Source organism: Antechinus flavipes, chromosome 2, assembly GCF_016432865.1.
Source record: "Antechinus flavipes isolate AdamAnt ecotype Samford, QLD, Australia chromosome 2, AdamAnt_v2, whole genome shotgun sequence".
NCBI classification, from domain to species: domain Eukaryota; kingdom Metazoa; phylum Chordata; class Mammalia; order Dasyuromorphia; family Dasyuridae; genus Antechinus; species Antechinus flavipes.
In genome coordinates this window covers 128,494,430-128,519,523 of record NC_067399.1, presented here as the reverse complement: position 1 = coordinate 128,519,523, position 25,094 = coordinate 128,494,430, and the positions used below count along the sequence as shown (strand labels likewise).

Here is a 25,094-nt window from a genome sequence, read left to right as displayed (position 1 = left end):
TTGTTTTTCAGAATTTTATTCTTAAACACCAAAAAATGCAAAGGACTAGATTGGAAAGTAGGCAAATAACCATTAAGGAAAATTTGTAGATTTGTAAAAGTCTCATCAATTAAGTCTGCTCCTCTATATACACACATAAATACACATATAAATATACACACATATGCCAAGAATTAATACTCAATCTTTTGTCTCCCATTCCTCCTTCACCAAGTCTCTTGTCTTAAAACCTAGTTTTGAAGTATAGGCCCATTCCAATGTTTAATGAGTGGTAGCTCACACTCAGGTTCTAGCTAATGTTGTTTTAATTTGGAAAGTTTTGTAAACATCTCAGGACATAAAGAATCTATTTTCCTGATTCTTGACCAAGTACAAAAGGCACCTTTCTTCTCTCTCAACTTAATCTTGCAGAGAAAGTTTTCATATATTTCTGTTATGTCAGGATAATACAGTAATCTCCCTCATCTTAGACTTTTTTCCTATGGTACCTTTGGGAGTCCTGTTCTCCCTCTATCCTTCTCTCTACTGATAAGAAAGCCTATATCAAAACTGGCCTTCTGGACTTCAGCCTGTAAGAAATGAATTTATTTCCTTTCTCAAACAGAGATCCCTGTGTTCTGACCCATGAAGACCTCAACTCTTACTTTGGGCCATGCTTTATAGCTAGTTAGCTTGAAGCATAATTCCTAGATGTATTTCAATAGCTAATTTTATGATGACATCATTTCCTTCACTTAATTGTTTTAACTTAAGATCAATCCTTTCATTTTACTCTGTGATGATCATGTGGTTTGAGTCACCTAGCTAGGACTTTCTGATATCTTCTCCTTGTCTCAGTGCCCCCCATAATGTTCCCGGTACTATATGTCTTAAAAGATGAAATTTCATCCTGTTCAAATCCTGTGCCCTTTGATAAACTTCTTCTGTATCTCACTCCTAGGACATTGTGACTTGCTTGAGCCAATAAAAGTGGACACCTGCTATTAAACCAATTGAATGTCCAATCCCCTCTTTTCTGTCAAATTACTGAACTCATGCTCTCTTCTCCAGGGAAATCAGTGACAAAAATCTAATTATATAATGATAACATTTTTTGTAAAATCAGTGAATGATTTCATGAGGTTAACTCTCAATGATACCATCATAACTCTCCTCACCTCTATGAGGAAGCAAGTCTGTGAATTAGTCTCTCACAACATCTCTAGAATTGTTAGAGTGCAGTCTTTTCTCTTGCTACAGTGGGAGCTCCTTCTATCCATTTATCATGGATGCACTGGGAAGCTAGACTTCAGCCACATCTTCTGGGACTCTTCCTCCTGTCCTACTTCATCTCAAGGAATGAAAGTCTTGTGATTAGTCAGTTCTAGGACACTGTTTTTATAAAATCTATCACCAAATATTTGTTAATTTCAGAACTACCAAGTCAGAGATACAAGCAGTAAGAATCCCACATGGCATCTGACAAGAAATAGATTTTGAAGTAGCAAGAAGCAGGGAGAAGGATTTACTTTTATCATTGGAGGATGGGGTGAAGGGAGAGAGAGGAGAGTGTCTTTATTTTCAATTTAAAACCACCAATATGCAAGAGCAAGTCACATAGGGCCCTATGCCTTTCATACAACCTTCAATTTTGCTCAGCTCCTAAGCAAATAACAACAGTGAGGCAGCAAATATGAGAATAAATTATATTCACAAGAAGAAAAACAACTTACTTTGGGGTTTTATTTCATGAAGAGGTTTTTTATCTAAAGGAAAGAAAGAGAGAAAGAAAGTTGTACTTAATAAATTTACATAGAGCAGATATATTTCCTATATCACTTCTGTCTAACGCTATAAATGAAACATTTTCTCCTTGTTTGCAGAAAATGTGAATTATGTTGTTCATGGTTTTCTTTTTCTTATCTTAAATTGTTTTCATTTTTTTTTTTCACCTCCAAATTTTTTTCCTTAGTGATTCATTTGCTCACCCCACTCCCGTTCCCCAACCCTAACTTCACCCTGAGGAATACTTGGGGTTTCTCTGTTATATTTTTGAAATTTTGCCAGTTTGCTCCTAGCAGGAGACTTGCTGATTTTTATATGCATTCAGATAGCTATCTGCTCAGGTAAAGGATATCATTTCACTCTGTATGATGATATAAGTAAGTAGCAATGAATAAATATTTAAAGGAATCCTGCAGTGGTCTGTAATAATCACTGAGGAAAAAAAAAAAACCTACTTCAAAATCACGTGTACATATAAATAGTTGGAGCAAACAGGTGTGCATATATTTGAATTTTGATTTCGATTTTACTTAGTTTTAAAGAAATTTTTTCTATTTCATATTCCCAATATACATTACATATATATATATGTGTATATGTATATATTGTCTATCTCAGTAGGAAATGGTATCATTTCATGACCACTTCTGAATATGATACTTAATCTAGGAGTTAGGCTGAAATAAAGATCATTTGAAAAAAAGCTAATTGGTATAGTGCATAGCATGCTGGATAGAATACCAAGACTAAAGTCAGGAAGACTTCTCTTCTTGTGTTAAAATTTAGCCTCAGATACTTACTAGTTGTGTGACTCTAGGCAAGTCACTTAACCCAGTTTGTCTCAGTTTCCTCATCTATAAAATATGTTAGAGAATGAAATAGCAAACTATTCCAGCCAGTGTCTTTGTCAAGTACATTCCAATTAGGGTTACAAAGAGTCAGACATGACTAAAATGACTGAACAACAATTAAAGCTGTCATTTGATATTACACTTAGGACATGCTAACTAAAGCAGAGGATAAATTCAATTCTCAATCTTTGTACCCCATCTCCAAATCATTTTAAAGTTTTTAAAAATAAGAAGGAACTATTTAAATCTCATATTATTCAATAAATATCAGTTAAGCACCTCCCATATTGAAAAGTAATATAATATAGAATAATGGATAAACAGTCTCAGAAACAGGAATCTCAAAGTTCAATTCTAGACTCTTATTCATAGTTGCTATGTGACTCTGGAAGTGTGACATAATCTTCTGGTGATCTAGATGCTCACCTTTTGGGATATGAGCTTCCCCTCTGAGGAATTCTCTATACGAATGAAATTACAGTTTGGTACCTTTCCTCCTGTAAACAAAGTGCTGGGAGACATGGGAATAGAGGGAGGTATAGCTTCTACCTTTAGTGAGGTTATAATTTAATATAATTGGCTACTCCATCCGATTAATGTTAAGTGGAAAAACATCATTCAACTTTTCCTTAAAGAAACATTAATGACAACAATAGCTTGCTGCCCTCTGAATTTTTGCTTAGTTGCTTAGCCTTATCAAAATGATTATTTTTTCCTATACCCTCATTGCTAATGAATGGACCATCTCTTCATAATCCTCCTATTATGTTTACTTGTCTCATTGTGCTCTTGTCCTTCCATTCTAGGTTTCTTTAACACACAGTTTTGTCCATCTTTTGACATTCATGTAAATCTGGCTTTCTCTGAAAGACCCCATAATCCAGGCATCCTTTCCACTACCAAGTTCTATTATTCATTATAATTTAATGTTCCCAGACTTACAAGGCTCAAAGGAGATTAGAACCAGTGAGTGAATGTTAGAAGAAGGAAAACTTCTGCTCAAAATAAAGAAAACAACAACAACAACAATTTCCTAGCAATCTACAACTGTCCAAAAAATGCAATGAGCTGGGATGTGAGATAAGTTCATCATAATTGGGGATATTTGAAAAAGTGGGTACTTTTGAAAAGGATACTTAATTATGGTAGAAAGTTCCATCTCTACCAGCCTATGAATGTACCTATTCTTTGTGGTGTGTCTGTCTCACGGATTATATTTGAAATCAGCATAATCAGATCAGAGAGGCAATTATCAAATGTTTAGTGTAAACATTTATTTATACTTCAGAAATCTGAAAAAGCTATAAATCAGACTTTGATTTACTGTTTTATTAATGTCTAGATGTAAGAAAGTGATGGAAAAAAATGTCAACAATGCTGATTAAACTTAAAGTATGCCTTGCACACACACACACATTCACACACACATATTTTTATATATGTATGTATGTATGTACATATTTTTTTTTCCTGGAGAGTCAGATGTTAAATATTTACTAGCATCCCCTTATCTGTAAGGGACCTTAGAGATCATCTCCCCCAGTCCTTTAATGTATAAATTTTAAAAATGATTTGGTTGACTCATCCAAGATCACACAAAAGGTGAATGATAAAGTCAATATTTCAACCCAGGTTTTCTGACAGCAAATCCAGTGCTCTTGCTATTTACCTTGCTGCTTCTTTTCTTTTTTTTTTTTTCAGTGATTTCTTTTCCCTTAGGCCCTGTGATGTTAGACTATCAAGGTAGAGTTTTCTCCTAACTTCAAAGAGCTCCACAATAGTACAGGGACCTTGAAAGGTCACCTTAGGTAGCTACCTCCCTGCCTCCTCTCCCTCATGGGACAAGACCTTGTCATTTTAGATTAAGTTTTATAAAGAACCAAGCATGGCCCTGGACACATGTGGGAATTTCATAAATTCTGTTTGACTGAATGACTGCTTTTAGAGAGATATGAACATTTATCTTTTAAGACTTCTAGGGAAGGAGATCCTATTTGATAATCCATCCCCACCCTTAATAATTCTTTTGTTGGGAAGTCCTTTCATATATTCAAAATATACTTATGTTTGTGATAAATAAGGACTAAGGATTTTTATTGTTACTTGTTGTTTTCCCCTTATACGATCTCCTTTTTATGACAGACCTAAGTAAAATCCGATGCCGTAAGTCACAGAAGCTACCTGGGGAGATAGCTCCCTGCAAGAACTGAGCTGTTCTGATCTTCACCATTCCATAAATATCTTTTTTACCCTTCTTTTTGACATAGGCAATGTAGTCATTTATTTTGCTTGACTATACATGTAACTATAACAGTTCTGTTTTTATTATTTTTTTTTTAATTGTGGGTTGAGGAGAGAGAAGAAGAGTTTCAATGAATAAAAAAAATTAAGTGGAATTTAAAATACATTCATTAGAAAAATAAGATTATCACATGTAAGGCAATGCACAAACCATTGGAGATATAAAGATGGAAAATGATGTATAGTTTTTGCCTTCAAATGAGCTTGTTTTGTAATAGACAAGAGACAGACACAGAGAAAAGATATAGAGAGAGATAAAAAAGTGACAGAGAATTGGTATATATACAAACAAAGGTTTACAAAGTAAAAGATGATAGGGAAAAAGAGATTTAGGCAAAATGCTGTAAGAACTTAGAGAATAATGAGATCACTTTCAACCAGAATTGGTGAGGGAAGACTTCACAGAAGTGACATCTGACTTGGAGCTTAAGACAAAGGAGGAAATTGAATAGATGAAGGTAAGGACAAGGAGAGTGATTTCTTCTTACCATGAAGCAAAGGCATGGACATGAGAAAGAGCAGGAAATCAGTTGCAGAAAGAAGTTCAATCACTGATAAAACTATATAAAGAGGAATAATGTGAGACAAGATTATATAGGGGGTATGAAAACATATTTGGAGGACCCTGAATATCAGCTTCCAATCAGTAATTCACTGTCAGTTGAGATGGTAATAGGGAGCCACTGAAATTTTATTTTATTTTTATTTTCATTATTTATTTATTTATTTTAGGGGCAGTCAATAAGTCAATATTTATTAAGTACTTGGTATGTGCCAGCCAATGTGTTAAGCACTGAGGAGATAAAGAAAAGTAAAAGGTAGTTCCTGTCTAATAATAGTTCCTGATATATTGGAGAAGGCTACATTCAAACGACCATATGCAAACAAGCTATATATGGAATAAGTAGGAAATTATCAACAGAGGGCAATGAAGCTAGCAGCAAATTAAGATTTCTCAGTCAGCAATGAAAAAGATGCGAAGCAGCTACAAGAAGACAATTGACTATTAGAATATTCAAGGTAAATTGAGATTTTGATCTAAAGTAGTTATAGGGAGAACACAAACCAGAGAGCAAATATAAGAGATATTAGAAAGGCAGAGTTAGTGAGATTTGGCAAATGCATTCCAATTCTATTGCAGAGAGCACAACTCTGTTGGGCTAGCCACATTGTCCGAATGCCATATGTACACTTGTTGAAAAAAAATATTTTATGGAGAACTCACACAGGGGAAGAGCTCCTTATCCTTATCTTTATCTATTCAATTTCCTCCTTTCTTTTAAGATCCAAGTCAGATGTCACTTCTGTGAAGTCTTCCCTGACCAATTCTAGATGAAAGTGATCTCACTCTCCTCTAAGTTCTTACACCGTTTTGCCTAAATCTCTCCTTTTCCCTATCATCTTTTACTATAAATCCTTGTTAGAATATGTGATACAAGGATACTCTCAGTAGCTCTTAAAGAACTCTATAATCAATTGTATGACATGGGAGACACTGGCACAGGACCATCCAACATGGTGTGCCCTCATCAGAAAAGGTATTGTGTGAGATGATTCAGGCCAGTTCCAATGGTCTTGTGATGGAGAGAACCATTTGCACCCAGAGAGAGGATTGTGGATTACAAGATACTATTTTCACTTTTTTGTTGTTGTTGTTTGCTGGCATTCTGTTTCCTTTTTTGATCTGATTTTTCTTTTTTGCATGATAAATGTGGAAATATGTATAGAAGCATTGTACATGTTTAACATTACTTGCTATCTAGGGGAGGGAGTGGGAGAAAGGGAGGGAGAAAAAATTTTGGAAAATTTGGAACACAAGATTTTGCAAGGTGCATGTTGAAAACTATGCATATGTTTTGAAAATATTTTAGGAAAAACAAATATATATAAAAGAAAAAGTGCTGCACTCTATGACCAAAGCAGAATTGAATTAGCTCAAAAGAAACATAAGATACCCCAAATTAGAGAATCTAGCCCAAATGTTCAGAGCATTCTGAGCTCATATTTGTCTGATCAGCCATAAATTGGATACACTATAACCCAGTTCTAACATGGTAATGTCATTTTGGTCCTCTTTGAGAATGAAGGACAACTACCATTGGGTAAGGAAAAAAAAGGTCTGTTCCAAGGTTATAAGCCTGGGAATCTACTTGGAGGAAAGGGGTTTCTTCATACTGTAGAATAAACTTGAGGTATCTCTAAATCTCAACCTCGTCTCTTTTCTTTTTTGGACCTCTCATTTCAGAGATCAACTGCACTTAGCCCATTTCCTCTCCCCCTAGTACTCCCTTCTTTGGCTGATACCATTAGATACATCTTGGTACCTGATTCTATTGACTGTTTCCTCTTTCCCTTCTTGTCCTTTGCTACCTTACACTCCTTGTCACAAAAATAGACTTTTTTTTTCATAAGGCAAATGAATAATATTCAAACATATCAGAAAAAGGGCTAAAGGTAAATAAAAAGTTCTTATTATATATAATTGACTTGTTTAGATCCAAAGTAACTGAGCTTAAAATTCCATGTTGATGTCTCAGCATCTTAATTCCCAAGCCTTTAATATAGTCCTACCAGTATACTGCTTCTTTCTTGTTTGAATGTGAAGATAAAGTTTTCTTTAAATAACCCTACTTCAAACTGGGATTGACCTACTTGGGTATAATCTGGATTCAGATTAATTATTTATTCTACAATCTCAGGTTCACTCTCAGCAAATGAGCAACCCTTTTGCTTGCTAATAGAGTTTGAGTTCTACTTACATTCCTACTTAATTTCTGTCTAACCATTTATATTTCATCATTCTGCTCTAAGGAAGAAGAAATGGATAAGTGGTAAGACAGTAGTTCATCCTCATCACGTAGGAAAAAAAAGACTAATTTGTTCCAAAACCCAACAAACCTCCAAAATCACAGAAAACATACTATTGTTCTCAAATTTCCTTCAAAAAAAATTATACATATAATGTTTGTTTGTTTGTTTTTAACAGTATCTGTGATTTCACTAGTATAATGAGGCATCCAATGAAGATTTGTACCTTTTCACTTCACTGATGTCATGATCCTCTTCAAAAATGAAGAACAAACAACAACAAGAGTCTCAGAGAGTAGTTTGGAACATTAAACAATTAAAAGACTTGCAAAAATCAGAGACCCAGGATTACACTAAGATGGGGACTTGAAATCATATCACCCTGACTCTGAGGGAAGCCCTCAAACCACTCTACTACGCTGCTTCTCATAATATATATGAATTAGATTTTAAATGTGGGCAGAGGAATTAACTTTTTCAATAAGACCACAATAGGGCTTTTCATACATTTTTATTTTTGTAAAATGAAATATTATTTGATAAAATGAATAACTGTCATCTGATCTAGATATTCTTCAAGATCAAATTTTGGGACATCAGATTTTAAAGAAAAGCATATTTTCATTCTCATCATTGCATAAACTCACTCTTATGCAACCTACACTCACATTACTTTCTGATTTCTGCATTCCAATCCCACTAGAAATGGATACAAGTGTTCACTCACATTTCTAGAGCATTTTACAATTTACATATTATTTTAGGCACAACAAATCTGAGGTAACTAATGTAAATGCTATTCTTTTCAGTCTACTGATAAGTAAACTGCATCTTTTAGTATTTAAGTGATTTACATGTGACTTGATCAAGGTGAGAAGAGTAAGACCAGGTATTTAAATTCAGGTCTTCTGATTTCATAAGTGCCACAAATTTATTCTGATTTTTTTATTTTAATATATCAGAAAGCATTTGACATGAGCACAGCATGTCTGACAGACAAAGGCCTGGAAGAGCTGGGCCATGGAATGCAGGGTATTGGCAGAGTAACATAAGGTTTGCTAAGCACCTGTTCAGAGCTGGAGCTAAAGTTAACGCCCTCCTTTTTATTAGCCCTGATGTTGTAGATATATAAGCCTACTTTTAAAAACAAAGAGTTGAAACCGTTTCTTAGAGAGACAGAGACATGGAGACAGAGAGAGAAAGAGAAAGAGACAGAGACCAAGAGGCAGACAGAAGGAGAGGGAGAGTGAGAATCAGAGAAAATGACAGACAGAAAATAATAGAAAGGCACAGAAACAAATACAAGGAGGTTGGGGTCAGAGAGAATCATAACAAAACAACATCTGACAAAAATTGTGGCAAGATTAGAATTCCAATTGGAGAATGGCTGAAAAAATTGTGGCATATGAATGTTATGTTAAATTATTGTTCTATAAGAAATGACCAACAGGATGGATACAGAGAGGGTGGAGAGACTTACATGAACTAATGCTAAGTGAAATGAGCAGAACCAGGAGATCATTATACACTTCAACAATAGTACTATATGATGATCAATTCTGATGGACGTGGCTTTCTTCAACAATGAGAGGATCCAAATAAGTACCAATTGATCTGTAATGAACAGAATTAGCTATACCCAGAGAAAGAACACTGGGAAATAAGTATAGACCACAGCATAACATTTCCACTCTTTCTGTTAAAGTTTGCTTACGTTTTTGTTTTTTTTCTTCTCAGATTATTTTTACCTTCTTTCTAAATCTGATCTTTCCTGTGCAACTGTATAAATATGTATACATATATTGTATTTAACATATACTTTAACATATTTAACATGTATGGGACTACCTGCCATCTAAGGGAGGGGGTTGGGGGAAGGAGAGGAAAAGTTGGGAGAGAAGGTTTTGCAAGGGTCAATGTTGAAAAATTACCCATGCATATGTTTTGTATATAAAAAGCTATAATAAAAAATAAAATTTTAAAAATGTATCAAAAAAACAAACAAACAAAAAAAGATTAGAATTAAAGGGCTTTAGAATTTGGGGCAACTAGATGAATGGACTATGAGACCTGGAATCAGAAAGACTCATCTTTCTGAATTTAAATCTGGCCTCAAATACTTTATTAGCTATGTGATCATGGGTAAGTCACGTAACCCCATTTGCCTCAATTTCTTCTTCTGTAAAATGAGCTAAAGAAGGAAATGACAAATTACTCTACTATGTTTGCCAAGAAAACCTCAAATGAGGTCACAAAGACTCAGATACGACTAAAGTAACTAAACAACAACAACTAGACATATTTAGAAATCAAATACAGGCCCTAAGTTCTGGATGAACAACTAATGACTTAGAGATAGAATAATGGGTGAAGACAATTTTCATGCAGGTTCACTTTTCTATTAACTACAAAGGTACAAACATTTATTTATAGTTATATTCATAAAAATATTCTTAGAAATAGTGATAGGGCTAGTCACAATAGCTGTAGCAGTGGCAATAGGGATGATAGAACTGACATCCTAATTCCAGAAGGCACTATGGAAAATACAATAACATCCTAAAAATGTAATGGATGATATTGTAATGGGAAGGAGATGCTTTGCTTCAGGTGTCATTGCTGAATCTGTATAAAGTCAGACAGCTGATTTAGGATTAAGGGAGGGAGGCCACCACATACCAGTCTCTGGAAATGAGATTGTGGAGACCAGTTGAGCACAAGGCATAGTATCTATCCAGATGATCCTACTATCTTGGATGTCAAGGAAGTAGCTCTGCATTTCCATTTTCTTTATTTGAAATGCTTTCTTGTATCTTTATGTATAATTGTTAATCATAGGTTATTTGTTTTGTTTTGTTTGTTTTTTCTTCTTTGCTTTTTCTTCTTTTGCTATTTACTTTTTCTGGATGCTGTTGAAAGAAGATAACTGGAAGGAATCCTATCTGGAAAAAGTTAAAAAATAAAAAAATAAAAAACTAATTTAGTAGAAAGAGACTGATTTAAAAATTGGATTTTTTAAATAAATAATATTCTCTGATAATATAATAAATAATTAATTATGAATGATTATATTGTAATTTCTCAGAGCATAGGAGGATGAAAAGTGTTTCTCTATTAGAACATAAGTTCCTTGAGGATAAGGACTCTTTTGCCTCTTTTTTGTATCCCAAATACTTGATAAAATTTTTGGCATGTATTAGATACTTAATAAATGTTTACTGATTAAGGAAAGTTTGGTGACTTATACTTAGTCATCCCAAGGACACCCCAAAGATAAAGATGGAAGGAGATAAACAAATTAAAGAAAAGATCTCTATATGAGTTTTTGTTAATACTCGATATGTTAATGTTAACACAAACCAAAACCATACTTTTTACCATAGGAAAAAAAATAGAGACATTATATTTTAAATATAATATTACAGTTTCTGGTGTGCTTATTATAGAGAAGGTAGAAACAACACTAAAGATAGAAAACAGAGAGGGAAAAACATCTGGATTGGATGGCATTTAAATAGCATATATAGAAATTGACATCAATGCACAGGTGTAGAGAAATCAATGAACAAGGTATCTGAAGTAGAGTAATATATCAAAATCATGAGGAAAAAATACAGACTTCATTAAAACCAGAAAAAAAGTCTACTATTATCTACCAATCTTGATGCCTTCTTTCTCATCCATATAATTTTTTAAATCAGCATTATCTTCACATTCATTGGTAGAATCCATGTTGAAGGCTTCAATAGCTTCAAGCTATAGTAAATATCTTTTCCTTCATGAAATTGACTGACAAATGTAAAGGACATAAGCTCCCACAGTAACTAAAATTTGATGACTACAAAAAATTAGTTTTGATTTGACAGAATGAAGCACCATCTTAAAGACTCTTTTATCATGAGATGTCTCCCATGGAGAAATCAGAATTAAGTTAAAACTATTTGAAAAAACATAGCAACAGAAATAAAACTCTGATCATCATAAGGCAAAGATTTTCCCACTCCTCTGTCTCGGAGGGAATCCTTTGAAGACTCCAAGGGTAAAAGATATTTATATCTTCCAGTTGCTCCTTTTACAAATGATATGATTCTTGTTGAATCATGTCCTAGCACATTGCTCAGATTCATAATCACTCAAAGTAGACTGTTCACACTGGAAAAATAGAGTGGATGAAAATTTCCTGTTATTCATCTAATTGAATATCATGGTCTGCATAATCTATAAAGTTTATTCAGCATTATCTATAATCTGGGAAAATACTGAAACTGGACAAGGAATTAAGCCCAAAATTGAATTGGAAGAGGAGAATGAACAAGATTCTATATGAAAAACTGCAGAACTTATTTACCATTGAATTTCTTTCTAAAATGAAGTACCCTCTTTTAAATAGAAGTGTAGGACATCTTTGGGTCAACTACCCCTACTCAATATTCCTAAACTTGAATTTGAGTCCCAAGAGAGTAGTTACTTCTTTGGGTATAAAGGTATTCTTTGGGACTATATTATTAAAATTCTATCTCACTAGTTCCCTCTGGTGAGCTTAACCTGAAAAGTCAGTCAATAGCGCGAATTAGCATAAAACAAAAACTAAATTTACTCAGAAATAGAAGAGTAGTATCTTCAAAACATTCCCTTCTCATATCTCTATACACCAGAAAGTATATTTTTCCATGAGAGCACATAATATCAATGAGAAGAATGTCTCTGTCTATCTCTCTGTTTCTCTGTCTCTCTTTCTTTCTCTCTCTCTCTCTCTCACACACACACACACCACACACACACACACACACACACACACACACACACTTCTTTTGGATGTACTTTTTCCTACTGTTGTGAGTAACTTCCTTGCAAAGTGCCATGGCCAATGGAGGGGAGAGAAGAGAGAAATCTGCTATCCACTTTCCCAAATTCTGTGTCCTGAATAAAGATTCAAGGATTATATTCCACTGAACTATTTCGTTCTGTGACTATGTTTTGACTCTCTCCAAGGCTGGAAAGCTTAATTTTATGGTATATCTTTTGCTTTCCAACAGTTAATTGTTGTTATAATTCTATCAGGAAACTTTTCATAAGAGGATAACAGGGTACACACTTATTTTATACAGTTTAAAATATTAACACTTCATTAACATTATCTATCCCTTATTTTCTATGATCTTGTCAACTGCTTGCTTTTTCCCCATTATAGCAATGCCAAGCTGAGATAGGAGGAGGAAACGAGTAAACATTTTATTTATCACTTTTTTTTAGGCACCCTTTTTTAAAATAGGGGAAACTAGAACAAACAGAATTTAAATAACTTGTCTATGATCATACAACTCACATGGGTTATATGGGTATTATTGTAAATCTGACAGGTACGGAATGCAATATTCTTCAAATAATTAAAAGTATGTACAATACAAAGAGCAACGGAGAGGTACAGGATTGGAATGAACAGGTAACAATGTATAACAAATAAGAAACAACAATAACAACAAAAATGCATTGGAGAAAATGATGCTCTGAAATAAATGTAAGATCAGAAAAATGTTGAGCTGGTCATGAAATAAAAGGAAGGAACTGCTTGGCCAACACAGTCCATCTGTATCCATGTGATAACAAGAAAAAGTAAGGAAGTTCTCATTGTTAGGTAAAATCATAGTGAATTTATGGGAGGCTATGGATAAAGAGTTCGTGATGAGTTCGTGATTTAGGCAAATGTGCATGAGTTACAAGCTGCATCACCTAAAGAAACATCCACATCATTCTATAATTACCCAAAGTGTTGAATTCTAGACCTCTGGAATACTGAATATGATATTAGTAGTCATGATATTGCAAAAAGAGTAAATCATAAACATAAAAATTATTGAAATAATGGGATATTATAGAAAGAGAGCACTGGAATAGAGGTCATATTGCCTGAATCCTAGCACCCAGGTCTATGATCATGTGCCATTTTGTCCAACTAGATCTTTATACTCCACCTCGACATCCTATATTTTGTTTATTTCCAGCCCATATATTCTGTGCTCTTTATTTCAAATTACAAACCTTCACCTCTGACTTTCCATGGTCTAAATTTCCTTTAAAACTTTTGACATTCTATATCTTAAAGGATCTCCCATGGAATCACATTCTGTGATGGGGGTGAAAGATGGGTAGAAAAGAGATGGAAAAAAGCAATACTAAAATCATCTCACAAAAATAAATCTTTAATGATTTAACAAAATTAAATCAAGGTTGCTTAGCAAGTGTTATAGCAAGTTTCATAAGATTCAGAGCTAGAAGGATGATCTAATGCAAAACTCCACACTTTAAGGATAAGAAAAATCTAGCCCACAGAGAGTAATGCTGGTCTCAAATTGGCCTATCATTTTGTGGTACTATAGATTTAAAGATCATATCACCCCTTTATATTCCCACCACCCCCACTGAAGCAGAAAGCAATCCATATCACTTATTTTCAGTATATTAATGACTATCTAGTATATTTTGTTGGAAAAAATCAAACTGACACAAAGATGCTGCTATGGTGAAAATTTGAGGGGGTAAAAGTGTTTTTCACACTCTTTAGTTTCTTATGATCTTGGGTGGTTCCCTTCTTGCTGCTGATGAGCACTTGAGAGACTTGACAGCAGGAGAATTCTATATTTACTATGTACCTCCTCCATCACCCCCCTGGTGGTCATATTTGCATAATTGTTTGCATTTTTTATCTAGGTCTGTCATGTTCTCAGCAGGAATCAACTATATCTTCCTAGCACCTAGCTTTTCCCTAGCATGTTGGGAGTTTAGGAAGAAGCCATTATGCTTATGGGTCACTAGAATATCATTTAGCAAATTACTACTTGAATGAATTTGAGTTTTAGACAAACTAGAATGGTTACCTTAAACTGGGGAACTACTACTGGGGAGGAGTAGCATTGTGAGAATTGTGACTAGTGAGGGAATTGACAATTTCTTGGTGTTGTTTATTCCATTGTAATTATAGAGACTTCCTCTGCAAGGCTGACACAACTCTCAGATACTAACTTCCTGAGCCAAGTTCCTACAATGCAGTTACTGCATGCAGCTACTCCCTGTAGAGAATATCTTTGATATGGAATAATTCTTTGGTTTGCCACCTGACAATCACCCACTCCTAAGGGAAGGAAGGTAGTGCTATCACTGGCAGGCACTGAAATACTATATTGAGCCTGTAGCAGCTGGTAAGTAGCCTGAAAATTAAAGCAACCTTTCCCTAGATTTGGCCTGTCTTGAGAAATTCCTTCTGGATCGAAGCAAAGTTACAAAGAATTCTAATTTAATCTAGTATTCAGTTAACTTGAGAGTCAAGTGCCCTCCATGTAAACATTTTCATTTTTACATTATGAAAATACAATTTATATAATGGAATGTTTTTCCTTTTCCTCTAAAATAAAGCATCTATCTGAGGCCTTCTACAATGTATTTTGTCACTTGGAGGATGATTACCTCTCTTGAATAAAATTGTGACAAAATCTTTTATTCATATTCATCCTCAAAAGGGAGCTGAAAAGTGTTTCACAATTGTAAAGATAAGCAATCCCCTAAAGCCAGAGAATTAATTGCAAGTTTCCTCAGGTCAGCAATTTGAACAAAGAAGACAAACTTAGCCAGCTCTTCACTCATTGGAATGCTGGTTCACCTAATCAACTCAGCTTTTCTCACAACAAAACTTTTCTTTGGGAAATATTAGCAAACATAGCTCCTAGGATACTCTCTTTACTAGTCAGCTTCCAGATTTTCTTACAACACAATGATTGCAGAGCCTCTCTGTCCCTTTTTATTCTTCCCTGTCAAAGGAGAGATGGAAATAGAGTATCCATGTCTTCTGAGGATTCCCTTCCCTCAACCTATAGAGTGCAAAAAGAAGAATCCAACTCTTTTCCACTAAGCTTAAACCTTCACTTAGTCAATAACTTGAAATCCTACAACTGAAGTAATTCTGCCAACTGACTTTCTATCTGTATTCTTAAATGGCTGCTTCTGTTTTGTTTCTTTTCTTTTCTTTTCTTTTTTTTTTTTTTAAACTCATCATCCTCTAGCTAGTTGTTTACAGTACTTCAGCTGGTTTATTCATCATTCTAGATGGATCAATGTTGGAATCTTTACACCTGACTCCGGCTGATTTTAAATATGCGGTCATCACAAATCAAATCATAGCTTACATTTGCTCATGATTCATCTTTTTTTTAATGCAATAAAAGTCATGAAGTTCTTTCTGTTGGTTATAAACCCAAGTGTCTTTGTTTAATTTTCCACAGTCTCTATACAATTGTTTGGTTTAAGACTATAAGTTTTAATCTCTTAAACTATAACAACTGTTATATACAAATTAATTGATGGATCACATAGTTCTATAGTCTCAGCTATTTTTGTCCTCAAAAAGTTCCCAGTTCTCTTTTTGATCTTTATTATTTCTTTTTAAATGTTATCAATTTATATATGTGTGTGAGAGAGAGAGAGTGTGTGTATATGTGTGAGAGAGAGAACAAAATGTTTACATATAAAAAGTACAATGCCTTCCATCCAAAAATTGATTTAATTATAAAAAAGTTTTTCCTGTTCAGCAATCAAACTACTCATAAATGATAAGTATAGCATCTTACTTGATCATAATTATTTATATTTACAAAGCACTTTAATGTATACAAAAAATTTTTCTCATAAGAACTTTAGTAGGTAGTAAAAGTATTGTGAATTCTAATCATATTAAACATTTCCTTACAGATTTTCAGGAGTTTCCTACAGCTTCCTGAATAAAATTCATATTTCTTTGGTCTGGTATTGAAGGTCAATACTTTTCACCTCTAAAGTTCAAATGCAGAGGTTTTGTTATGTTTTGAAGATCCTTTAAAATTAATAACTTTTATTTTTTCAATCATATACAAAATACTTTTTTTAACATTTAAAAAAATTGAGTTCCAAATTTTTTCCTACTCTTCTTCTCCTCCTGGATTTTGAAGTCAAGCAATTTGATATAGATTATTATACTTGTGCAATCATGTGAAACATATTTCCATATTAGTCATGTTGTGAAAGGAAACACAAACCAAAAACAAAAAAACAACTCAAGTAAAATAAAGTTTTTAAAAAGTATGCTTCTATTTGCATTCAGATTCCATCAGTTTTTTCTCTGGAGGTGGACAGAAAAGGTCAACAATCTGAAACGGGATTACCTTTAAAGCTTTATTCATATTGCCACTTTGCACACTTACTGAAGTCTAGCAAATCTGCTCTATTCTTTGTTGTCTAATATGATCTGCTGTTTCCTGCTTAGATGCCTTTGCTTTGATTATTTTCTGACCCTCTCTTTACCAGATGAATTTCTACCCATTTTGTAAAGGCTGAAACAAAAGCAATTTTCTCTAAAAATTCACTCCTTACCCCTGGGTATATATGACTACTTTAGAATGTCTCATGGAATTTTCTTTTGCAACTCTCTAGCATATTTATGATATATTGTAGAATATTATATATTTAATAAAGTAATGGAATATGATGTAGTAGCTTGAGAGCTAGTTTTAGAACCATAAAACTATGGTTTGTCTCACCTCTGACACATACTGGCAATATCCTAAACACAAGTCACCTAATTTCCCAGTCCCCCAGCTAAAACTTTAAGGCAAGAGATCAGTTGATTTATGCTGTTAGAATTTCTTCACCCTAGAGTTTCCAGTACCAAAGAAATCACTCATCTAAGTCTTATTCTCTAGCTGTATTGTATACAATGTGTTATCCCAGCATGCTCTGCTATTCACTAGACTGAAAGATACATTAAAGTAGTGGTGACATCTTTATCTAGAATTGTGAATCTTCCAGGGCTTACAGCAGTCTCTGAAAAGAAAAGGTATTTGAATATCTGTTGAATAAATTGATAAATGAATTTTATAGATGAGAACTCACAGAGGTTAACTGATTTGCCCATGGTCTCACAGCTTGTGAAACCAACAGAATTTAAATATTGTGTTTTCAGAAGGCAGTGTTATTTTCACTATACCATTCAGCAAGTCTCATTATCAGCTCAGTCTCTTTATCACCTGGATAATTGGATTCTATCCTATCTTAAAAAACTTGAGGATTTTGAAAACAAAACTATAGTAAAGAAACTTTAGGGATTTGAAGATCTTCTTCAGACTCTGTGAGTTCACAAATAAGTTAGTTGCCCCCTAATCCCTTTACACATTTAGTTTTAACAGCCAAAATATTCTTACTACTTCTTTTTGCCCTTTTTGGATATTTATTCTCAAAATTTTATCCTTATCTGACAATTCTTCAAATTTATTTTTCTGTATTTGATGCTTTTTGTTAACACACATATTTCATGACCCACACTTAACACCATACACCAAGATAAGGTCAAAATGGGTTCATGACCTAGGCATAAAGAATGAGATTATAAATAAATTGGAAGAGCATAGGATAGTTTACCTCTCAGACCTATGGAAGAGGGAGGAATTTATGACTAAAGAAGAACTAGAGATCACTATTGACCACAAAATAGAAAATTTTGATTATATCAAATTGAAAAGTTTTTGTACAAACAAAACAAATGCAGACAAGATTAGAAGGGAAACAATAAACTGGGAAAACATTTTTACAATCAAAGGTTCTGATAAAGGCCTCATTTCCAAAATATATAGAGAATTGACTCTAATTTATAAGAAATCAAACCATTCTCCAATTGATAAATGGTCAAAGGATATGAACAGACAATTCTCAGATGAAGAAATTGAAACTATTTATAGACATATAAAATATGCTCCAAATCATTATTAATCAGAGAAATGCAACTGAGATACCACTACACACCTGTCAGATTGGCTAGAGTGACAGGGAAAGATAATGTGGAATGTTGGAGGGGATGTGGGAAAACAGGGACACTGATACATTGTTGGTGGAATTGTGAACACATCCAGCCATTCTGGAGAACAATTTGGAACTATGCTCAAAAAGTTATCAAACTGTGCATACCCTTTGATCCAGCAGTGTTTCTACTGGGCTTATACCCCAAAGAGATACTAAAGAAAGGAAAGGGACCTGTATGTGCCAAAATGTTTGTGGCAGCCCTGTTTGTAGTGGCTAGAAGCTGGAAAATGAATGGATGCCCATCGATTGGAGAATGGTTGAGTAAAATGTGGTATATGAACGTTATGGAATATTATTGTTCTGTAAGGAATGACCATCAGGATGAATATAGAGAGGACTAGCGAGACTTACATGAACTGATGCTAAGTGAAATGAGCAAACCAGGAGATCATTATATACCTCAACAATGATACTGTTTGAGGATGTATTCTGATGGAAGTGGATCTCTTCGATAAAGAGAGCTAATTTAGTTTCAATTGATCAAGGATGGACAGAAGCAGTTACACCCAAAGAAAGAACACTGGGAGATAAATATAAACTGCTTGAATTTTTGTTTTTCTTCCCAGATTATTTATACCTTCTGAATTCAATTCTCCCTGTGCAACAAGAAAACTGTTCGGTTCTACACACGTATATTGTATCCAGGATATACTGTAACCTATTCAACATGTAAAGAATTGCTTGCCATCTGGAGGAGGGGGTGAAGGGAGGGAGGGGAAAAATCGGAACAGAAGTGAATGCTAGGGATAATGTTGTAAAAAATTACCCTGGCATGAGTTCTATCAATAAAAAGTTATTAAAAAAAACACACACACACACACACACACATACATATTTCAAGGGGGCTTCTTGATGATATGAACCAAAGTTACAACTAAGTAACAAGAATTCCATATGCATTCACCCACCTTTTTTCCCCCCTGCAGAGATCACAGGTAGCCAGATTTGAAGAAAAGTTCAAGTTTCTTCTATACATGAGTAGTAGATGAAAAAGAAATCCCAATCTCTTAAAAAATAAATTATAGTGTAGAACAAATATAACCTTCAATGTCTATTGGGTTAATCTGAAAGCTGTCTCCTGAGTTTTGGTATTTTCTGTTTAATTATACAGATGATTTTTAATGACTTAGGTGGCATAGTAGATAAAGTGCCTGTCCTAGAGTCAGGAAGGTACCTTTAGGAGTTAAAATCTGGCCCTGTGACTCTGAGCAAATGACTGTAAAATGAGTTGCAGAAGGAAATGGAAAACTATTCCAGGATCTTTTCCAAGAAAATCCTAAATGGTATTACAAGGAGTTGGACACAACTGCAAAATGATTGAATAATGATAAAGCCTGTGCAGTTTGAGATCTCTCCCTCCCCTCTCCACCCCGCCTCCACATCAACATATATCCCTGAATCACAATTTCTTGTCATTTGTAAAAAGCGCCCAGGCAACCAATTTTGAATTCTCTGTGAAGCATCCTCTAATGACAGTAAGTTTGCTGAATATTTCTTCTCAAGCACTGAACCACTAGACCATTAAGGATAATGTTCAGTTAGGTCTTTCATTCCTTTCTTTTAATGGCCATAATTTAGTCATAAATTATGTTTTCTTTTCTTTCAACCACTCCCATAGCTTATCTTAAACATGAAATAACTAAGGTGGTAAAATAGATAGAGCACTACAATCAGGAAATCTTGATTTCAAATCTTGACTCAAATATTTACTAGCATTGTCACCTTGGATTAGATGTACTCAGTTATGCTTAGTCCCCTCATATTTAAAGTAGTGACAATAATAGCTCTTAATCTTATAGAGCTATTGTGAAGATCAAATAAAAGAATATATGTGAAGCACTTTTTATTGAAAATATGCTAGATATTATTACTAATAACATCATGAGTAATGTTGATGAAAATACTGGCATTTAAAAGTGTTTTAAACTTCACAAAACAGTTTACCTAATTTATAGTTGAAATTGTCTTAAACTTTGAGAAGTGCTTTGTACATAAAGGGCACATAATTTCATTGAATTTAATCAAATTTAAATTCTCTCTCAATCATAATCGATTTTCCAAATTCTGGAGGGGATATAGAAAAATAGGGGCACTAATGCTAATGTACTATTGTGGAATTGTGTATGAGTCCAACTGTTCTGCAAATTAATATGGAACTATGCTCAAAGGGTTATAAAACTACGCATATCCTTTAGACTACCATTACTGCTACCAAGTCTGTAACTCAAAGAAATCAGAGGAAAAGGAAAAGAATATACATGTGTAAAAATATTTATAATAGTTCTTTTTTTGATGGCAAAGAATTGGAAATTGAGGGAATATCCATCAATTGAGGCTGTTGAGGCTGAAAAAGTCATGGCATATGATTGTGATCAAATACTTTTGTGCTGTAGAAAATGACAAAGTGGATGGTTTCAGATAAACCTGGAGAGATTTTTATGAACTGATACAAAGTGAAGCGAACAGCTCAGGAAAACATTGTATAAAAATAACATCGATATTGTAACAATAACCAACTGTGAAAGGCTTAGTTACTATGATCAATACGATGATTCCCAATCATTCCAAAGGACTAATGATTTAAAAGAAAAATGCTATCTACCTCCAGAGATACAACTTTTGAAGTCTGAGCACAGATTGAAGCAATTTTTAATTTTTTAATTTTTTCTTGCCTTTTTTGTCTTGTAATTTGGCTAATAAGAAAATGTTTTATATGACTTGATATGTATGATAAGATCATATTACTTGTCATCTCAAGGAGGTGGCAGAAGGCAAGAGGGAGGGCAAGAATTTAGAACTGAAAATACTGTTATGCTACAGTTCTCTTTTATTGTCCTGACTCAGTTTCCCTAATTATCCTGCCCAGTCCTGACTTAGTTTCTCTAATTGTTCTGTTTCAATTTATAATTATCAGCTCAAAGCTCAGTCCTGCAAAACCTTCCCTCCCTCTTTACCAGAATATTTGATAAAGATAAAAGATCTTATATTTTAGAATATCAGAATGCCTCTCCCCATCCCAAGCTATCAGAATGTCAGATACCGTCTAATCAAGATGCCTTTCCCCATCTCCAGGTTTTCTCCTCCCATTAGGTCATTCCATCTTCTGTATCATCTCATCATCAGTGGCTTACCCCATCCAGTCAGAGTCCCTCTCAGCACCCTGACTCTACCCCTGCCTTAGTCTACCCCCTGAGTCTGAGTCATGTGTATTTATGTCATTGAGAACTTACATTGTTTGCTGGATCCTTGGAGAAGATAGTCTCATTCAGCCCTGGGACCAAACCATAGATCCATTTGGTCCCAGTAAATCTTTCCCTTTTAAATAAATTATTAAATACCCTCTAATCTCTATCTTGTCTCAGTTTCTCTGGCATTACAATACAAATTAAAGAAAGATATGATCAGGTTTCAATTATTTAAGATTTTAAAATGAAATCTGTAGATGTTGCTCTTTTCTTCTTTTTATGTGACATTTTGAAGGAAGAAATCACATTTTATTCTTTTCCTCAGTTGCTCCCCCTCCCGCCCCATATTGTTTGGATCTGTACCAGGCAAGATAAATTAACAACAAATATTTATTTTGTGTTGTTATTGTTGAGTCATTTTATTTTTGTTCAACTCTTCATGACACCATATTTTTTTTTTTGCAAGGGTACTGGAGTAGTTTGTCATTTACTTCTCTAGCCCATTTTATAGATGAGAAACTGAGGCAAACTAGGATAAATAATTTGCCCAGAGTCACACAGCTAGTAAATATTTGAGACTAGATTTGAATTCAGCAAGATGAATTTTGCTGATTCTAAACCCAGTGCTTTATATACTTTGCCACCTAGCTGCCCTAAATATTTATTAAATGCCTACTATGTGCCAAACACAGTGCTTAGCACTGGATAGGGAAAGAGGCAACAAGCATTTATTAAGAATGATTGTTATTATCTGCCAGGCATTGTGTTAAGTATTGTGAAGATAAGTACTGTGGAGATAAATACAAGTAGAAACACAACAGTTGCCTTCAAGTAATTTACATTCTAAATATGGAAGATATCACATAAAAGAGAAGTCAGAAGGAACTAGAGTCATCTGCCTACTTGGTGTTTAATAAATATTGTTTATTGATTTATTTCAGCAAAAAGAACTTTTAATAAATACATGCTATTTAAAAGACCCTGTCTGCAGCCTTGGGAATATCAAGAAGAGAAATAAAATCATGCCGTCAAGGACATTACCATCTAAGTTTGGGGTAAGTAATGCACACAAATAAGTTTGATGTAAAACTGATTGTTATATATACAAAAGATACTAGGATAAGGTAATGGGAGAAATTTCAATTGGGGTTAATCAGGAAGAGTTTTATTAGAAGAGTTTTACTTTAGTTGATCCTTGAAGGAAAGAAGTAAAAGGTTTCAACAAATAGAGGTTTGAAGGGAATACTGGGCACATACAATGCAAAATTTGTGTCCATGAATAGAGGCAAGAGAGAAGAGAATAAAAACAGGAACCTGAAGGTTGTTTAGTTGACTAGACAGAGCTCAATAAGTGTGAAAAGGAATAGAGTAAAGGAAGATAGAAAGACATGGTACTATTAGGTCATGGTGGGATGCCACAATTTGAATGACATGCTAAGAATATTTTATCATATAGGTACAGGCAAACCAATGAAGGTGTTTGAGCAGAGGAATCATATGAAAACTGTTCATGATGGTAATTATTATTGAGCTTATGAAAGATACTTGATATTAATCACATCCACTAGATATTAAGTAGGAGGAAAGGATAGAGAGGAAATTCACATTGATTGACTATATTATTTCTCAATTTCTCTGGTAGAAAAGGAAATTGAAGTCTTTGGCTAGAAGACAGTTTAGGTTATCAGTGGATTTCATTTTGCCATGCTCTCTCTCTCTCTCATTTATTACCACAGATAATTGAGAGTTTGTGTTATGCCCTCTGAAAGCCATCCAAAACTGTTGGAAATCCCACATTCTGGCAAATATGCCTTGTATTACCACGGGAAGATAATTAGGCAAGCACAAGGCCTGCTTTGCATTAGCTGTGCCACCACACTCAAATATGTCAGGAAAGTATTGAAGATGACAAATGGAGATTGTGTTCTCCTGGATGTGATGAAATGGAAAGTTCACTTCTATGGTAGAACAGAGATATTCTCATACATAAAGAGCTTTCAGTGTGCATAAAAATAACAACAACAACAACAATAAAAAAAAATCAAAGCCATTTAAAGAGGATTCTCTTTAAAAGATTCCAGCTCAAGTTAACAGGGCAGATTTTTACAGTTTTTCATCTTTTTTTCCTCTTTCTCTGAACCTTCTTTCTTCACCTTTGTAGATTCATTTTTAAAAATCCTTCCATAGAACTTAAGCTCAGAAGCTCATTTTTTTTTTTCTTTCGTACTTTACTATTTACTGGTGTGATTTGGGCATTTTTGCTTTTTTCCCACTTTACTGATTCCACACATTCCACAAGATCTATGTCTCCTTTTTAAAAATAATCTGATCAAGTCCATAGGGAAAGAGACGAGAATGAAGTTTTCAGAGTCTCTAAGTCTGTCTAGTTGCTAATGTCTCAATCCTAAAAACTCTAAGATCTCTGAAAGTAGCTGGGCAATTAATGAAGTCCCAGGGCTTAATGGCAAAAGCATCCATTGCAGTGGGAGCTAAAGGAAGTATTCACATTAGTAGATAAAGGTCACATCTCTTGACTTCTTTCACCTCAAAATGTTTCAGGGCTTCAGTTCTGCTAATTAGAACAAGCCAGACTCATAGTGGGGCAAGATGACTTACCAGAGGATCTTTTAATGGCATAGACATTCCAGAGCTGTCCCTTAGTCAAACTACTAACATTATTTACAAAGAACTTTACTAATATTAATTCACTTATCCTCATAGCAATCTGAAAGGCAAGTATTATTCCCATTTTATGGATGGAGAATCTGAGATAGAGATAAGTGATTTACCCAGGTACAAAGAGCTAGTGAGTGTTTGAATCTGGATTTGAACTCATCTTACAAACTCAAAATCCAGTGCTGTATCTACTTCACTACCTAACTACCTCTAGTCAAAGAAAATGCTTGATGCCCATTTGGAAGAATGTACTTTCTAATTTCTTTCATAACAATGGGACAGTATGCTCCCTATGTTTGCAAATACTCTATCTTCAATGTAATCTACTTTAGGAGAAGGCTTATATGTAGCTTAAATACAATTTATTCTCTAGCCAAAATAAATGAAGCTTTTCACTTGATGTCAACTTTGTGAATTTTAGTTTATTTTAACTAGATCATTTGCATTTTGTAAGCTTGGGTTAAAAGAATCAATAACCTGATGCATATTACTAGGAAACAATGATAATCCCTGAAGTTCTCTTTCAAAATTGCAGAGATTTACATACAGTATTATGTCATATGAGCTTCCCTACAGTCCTTTGAGGTAGGTATTATAGGTATTACTCTCCCTATGTGACATGTAGATGAGG

General features: G+C 34.2%; 1 protein-coding gene across 1 annotated transcript in view; it reads right to left on the bottom strand.

Moving 5' to 3' along the window:
• The window catches only part of UNC5D (unc-5 netrin receptor D), a 790,136-nt gene that overhangs the window by 113,961 nt on the left and 651,081 nt on the right, over positions 1-25,094 (bottom strand). The window contains exon 8 of the mRNA XM_051975504.1: positions 1,713-1,745. Coding sequence (XP_051831464.1) covers positions 1,713-1,745 — 33 coding nt within the window. The remainder of the gene's footprint in view (positions 1-1,712; positions 1,746-25,094) is intronic.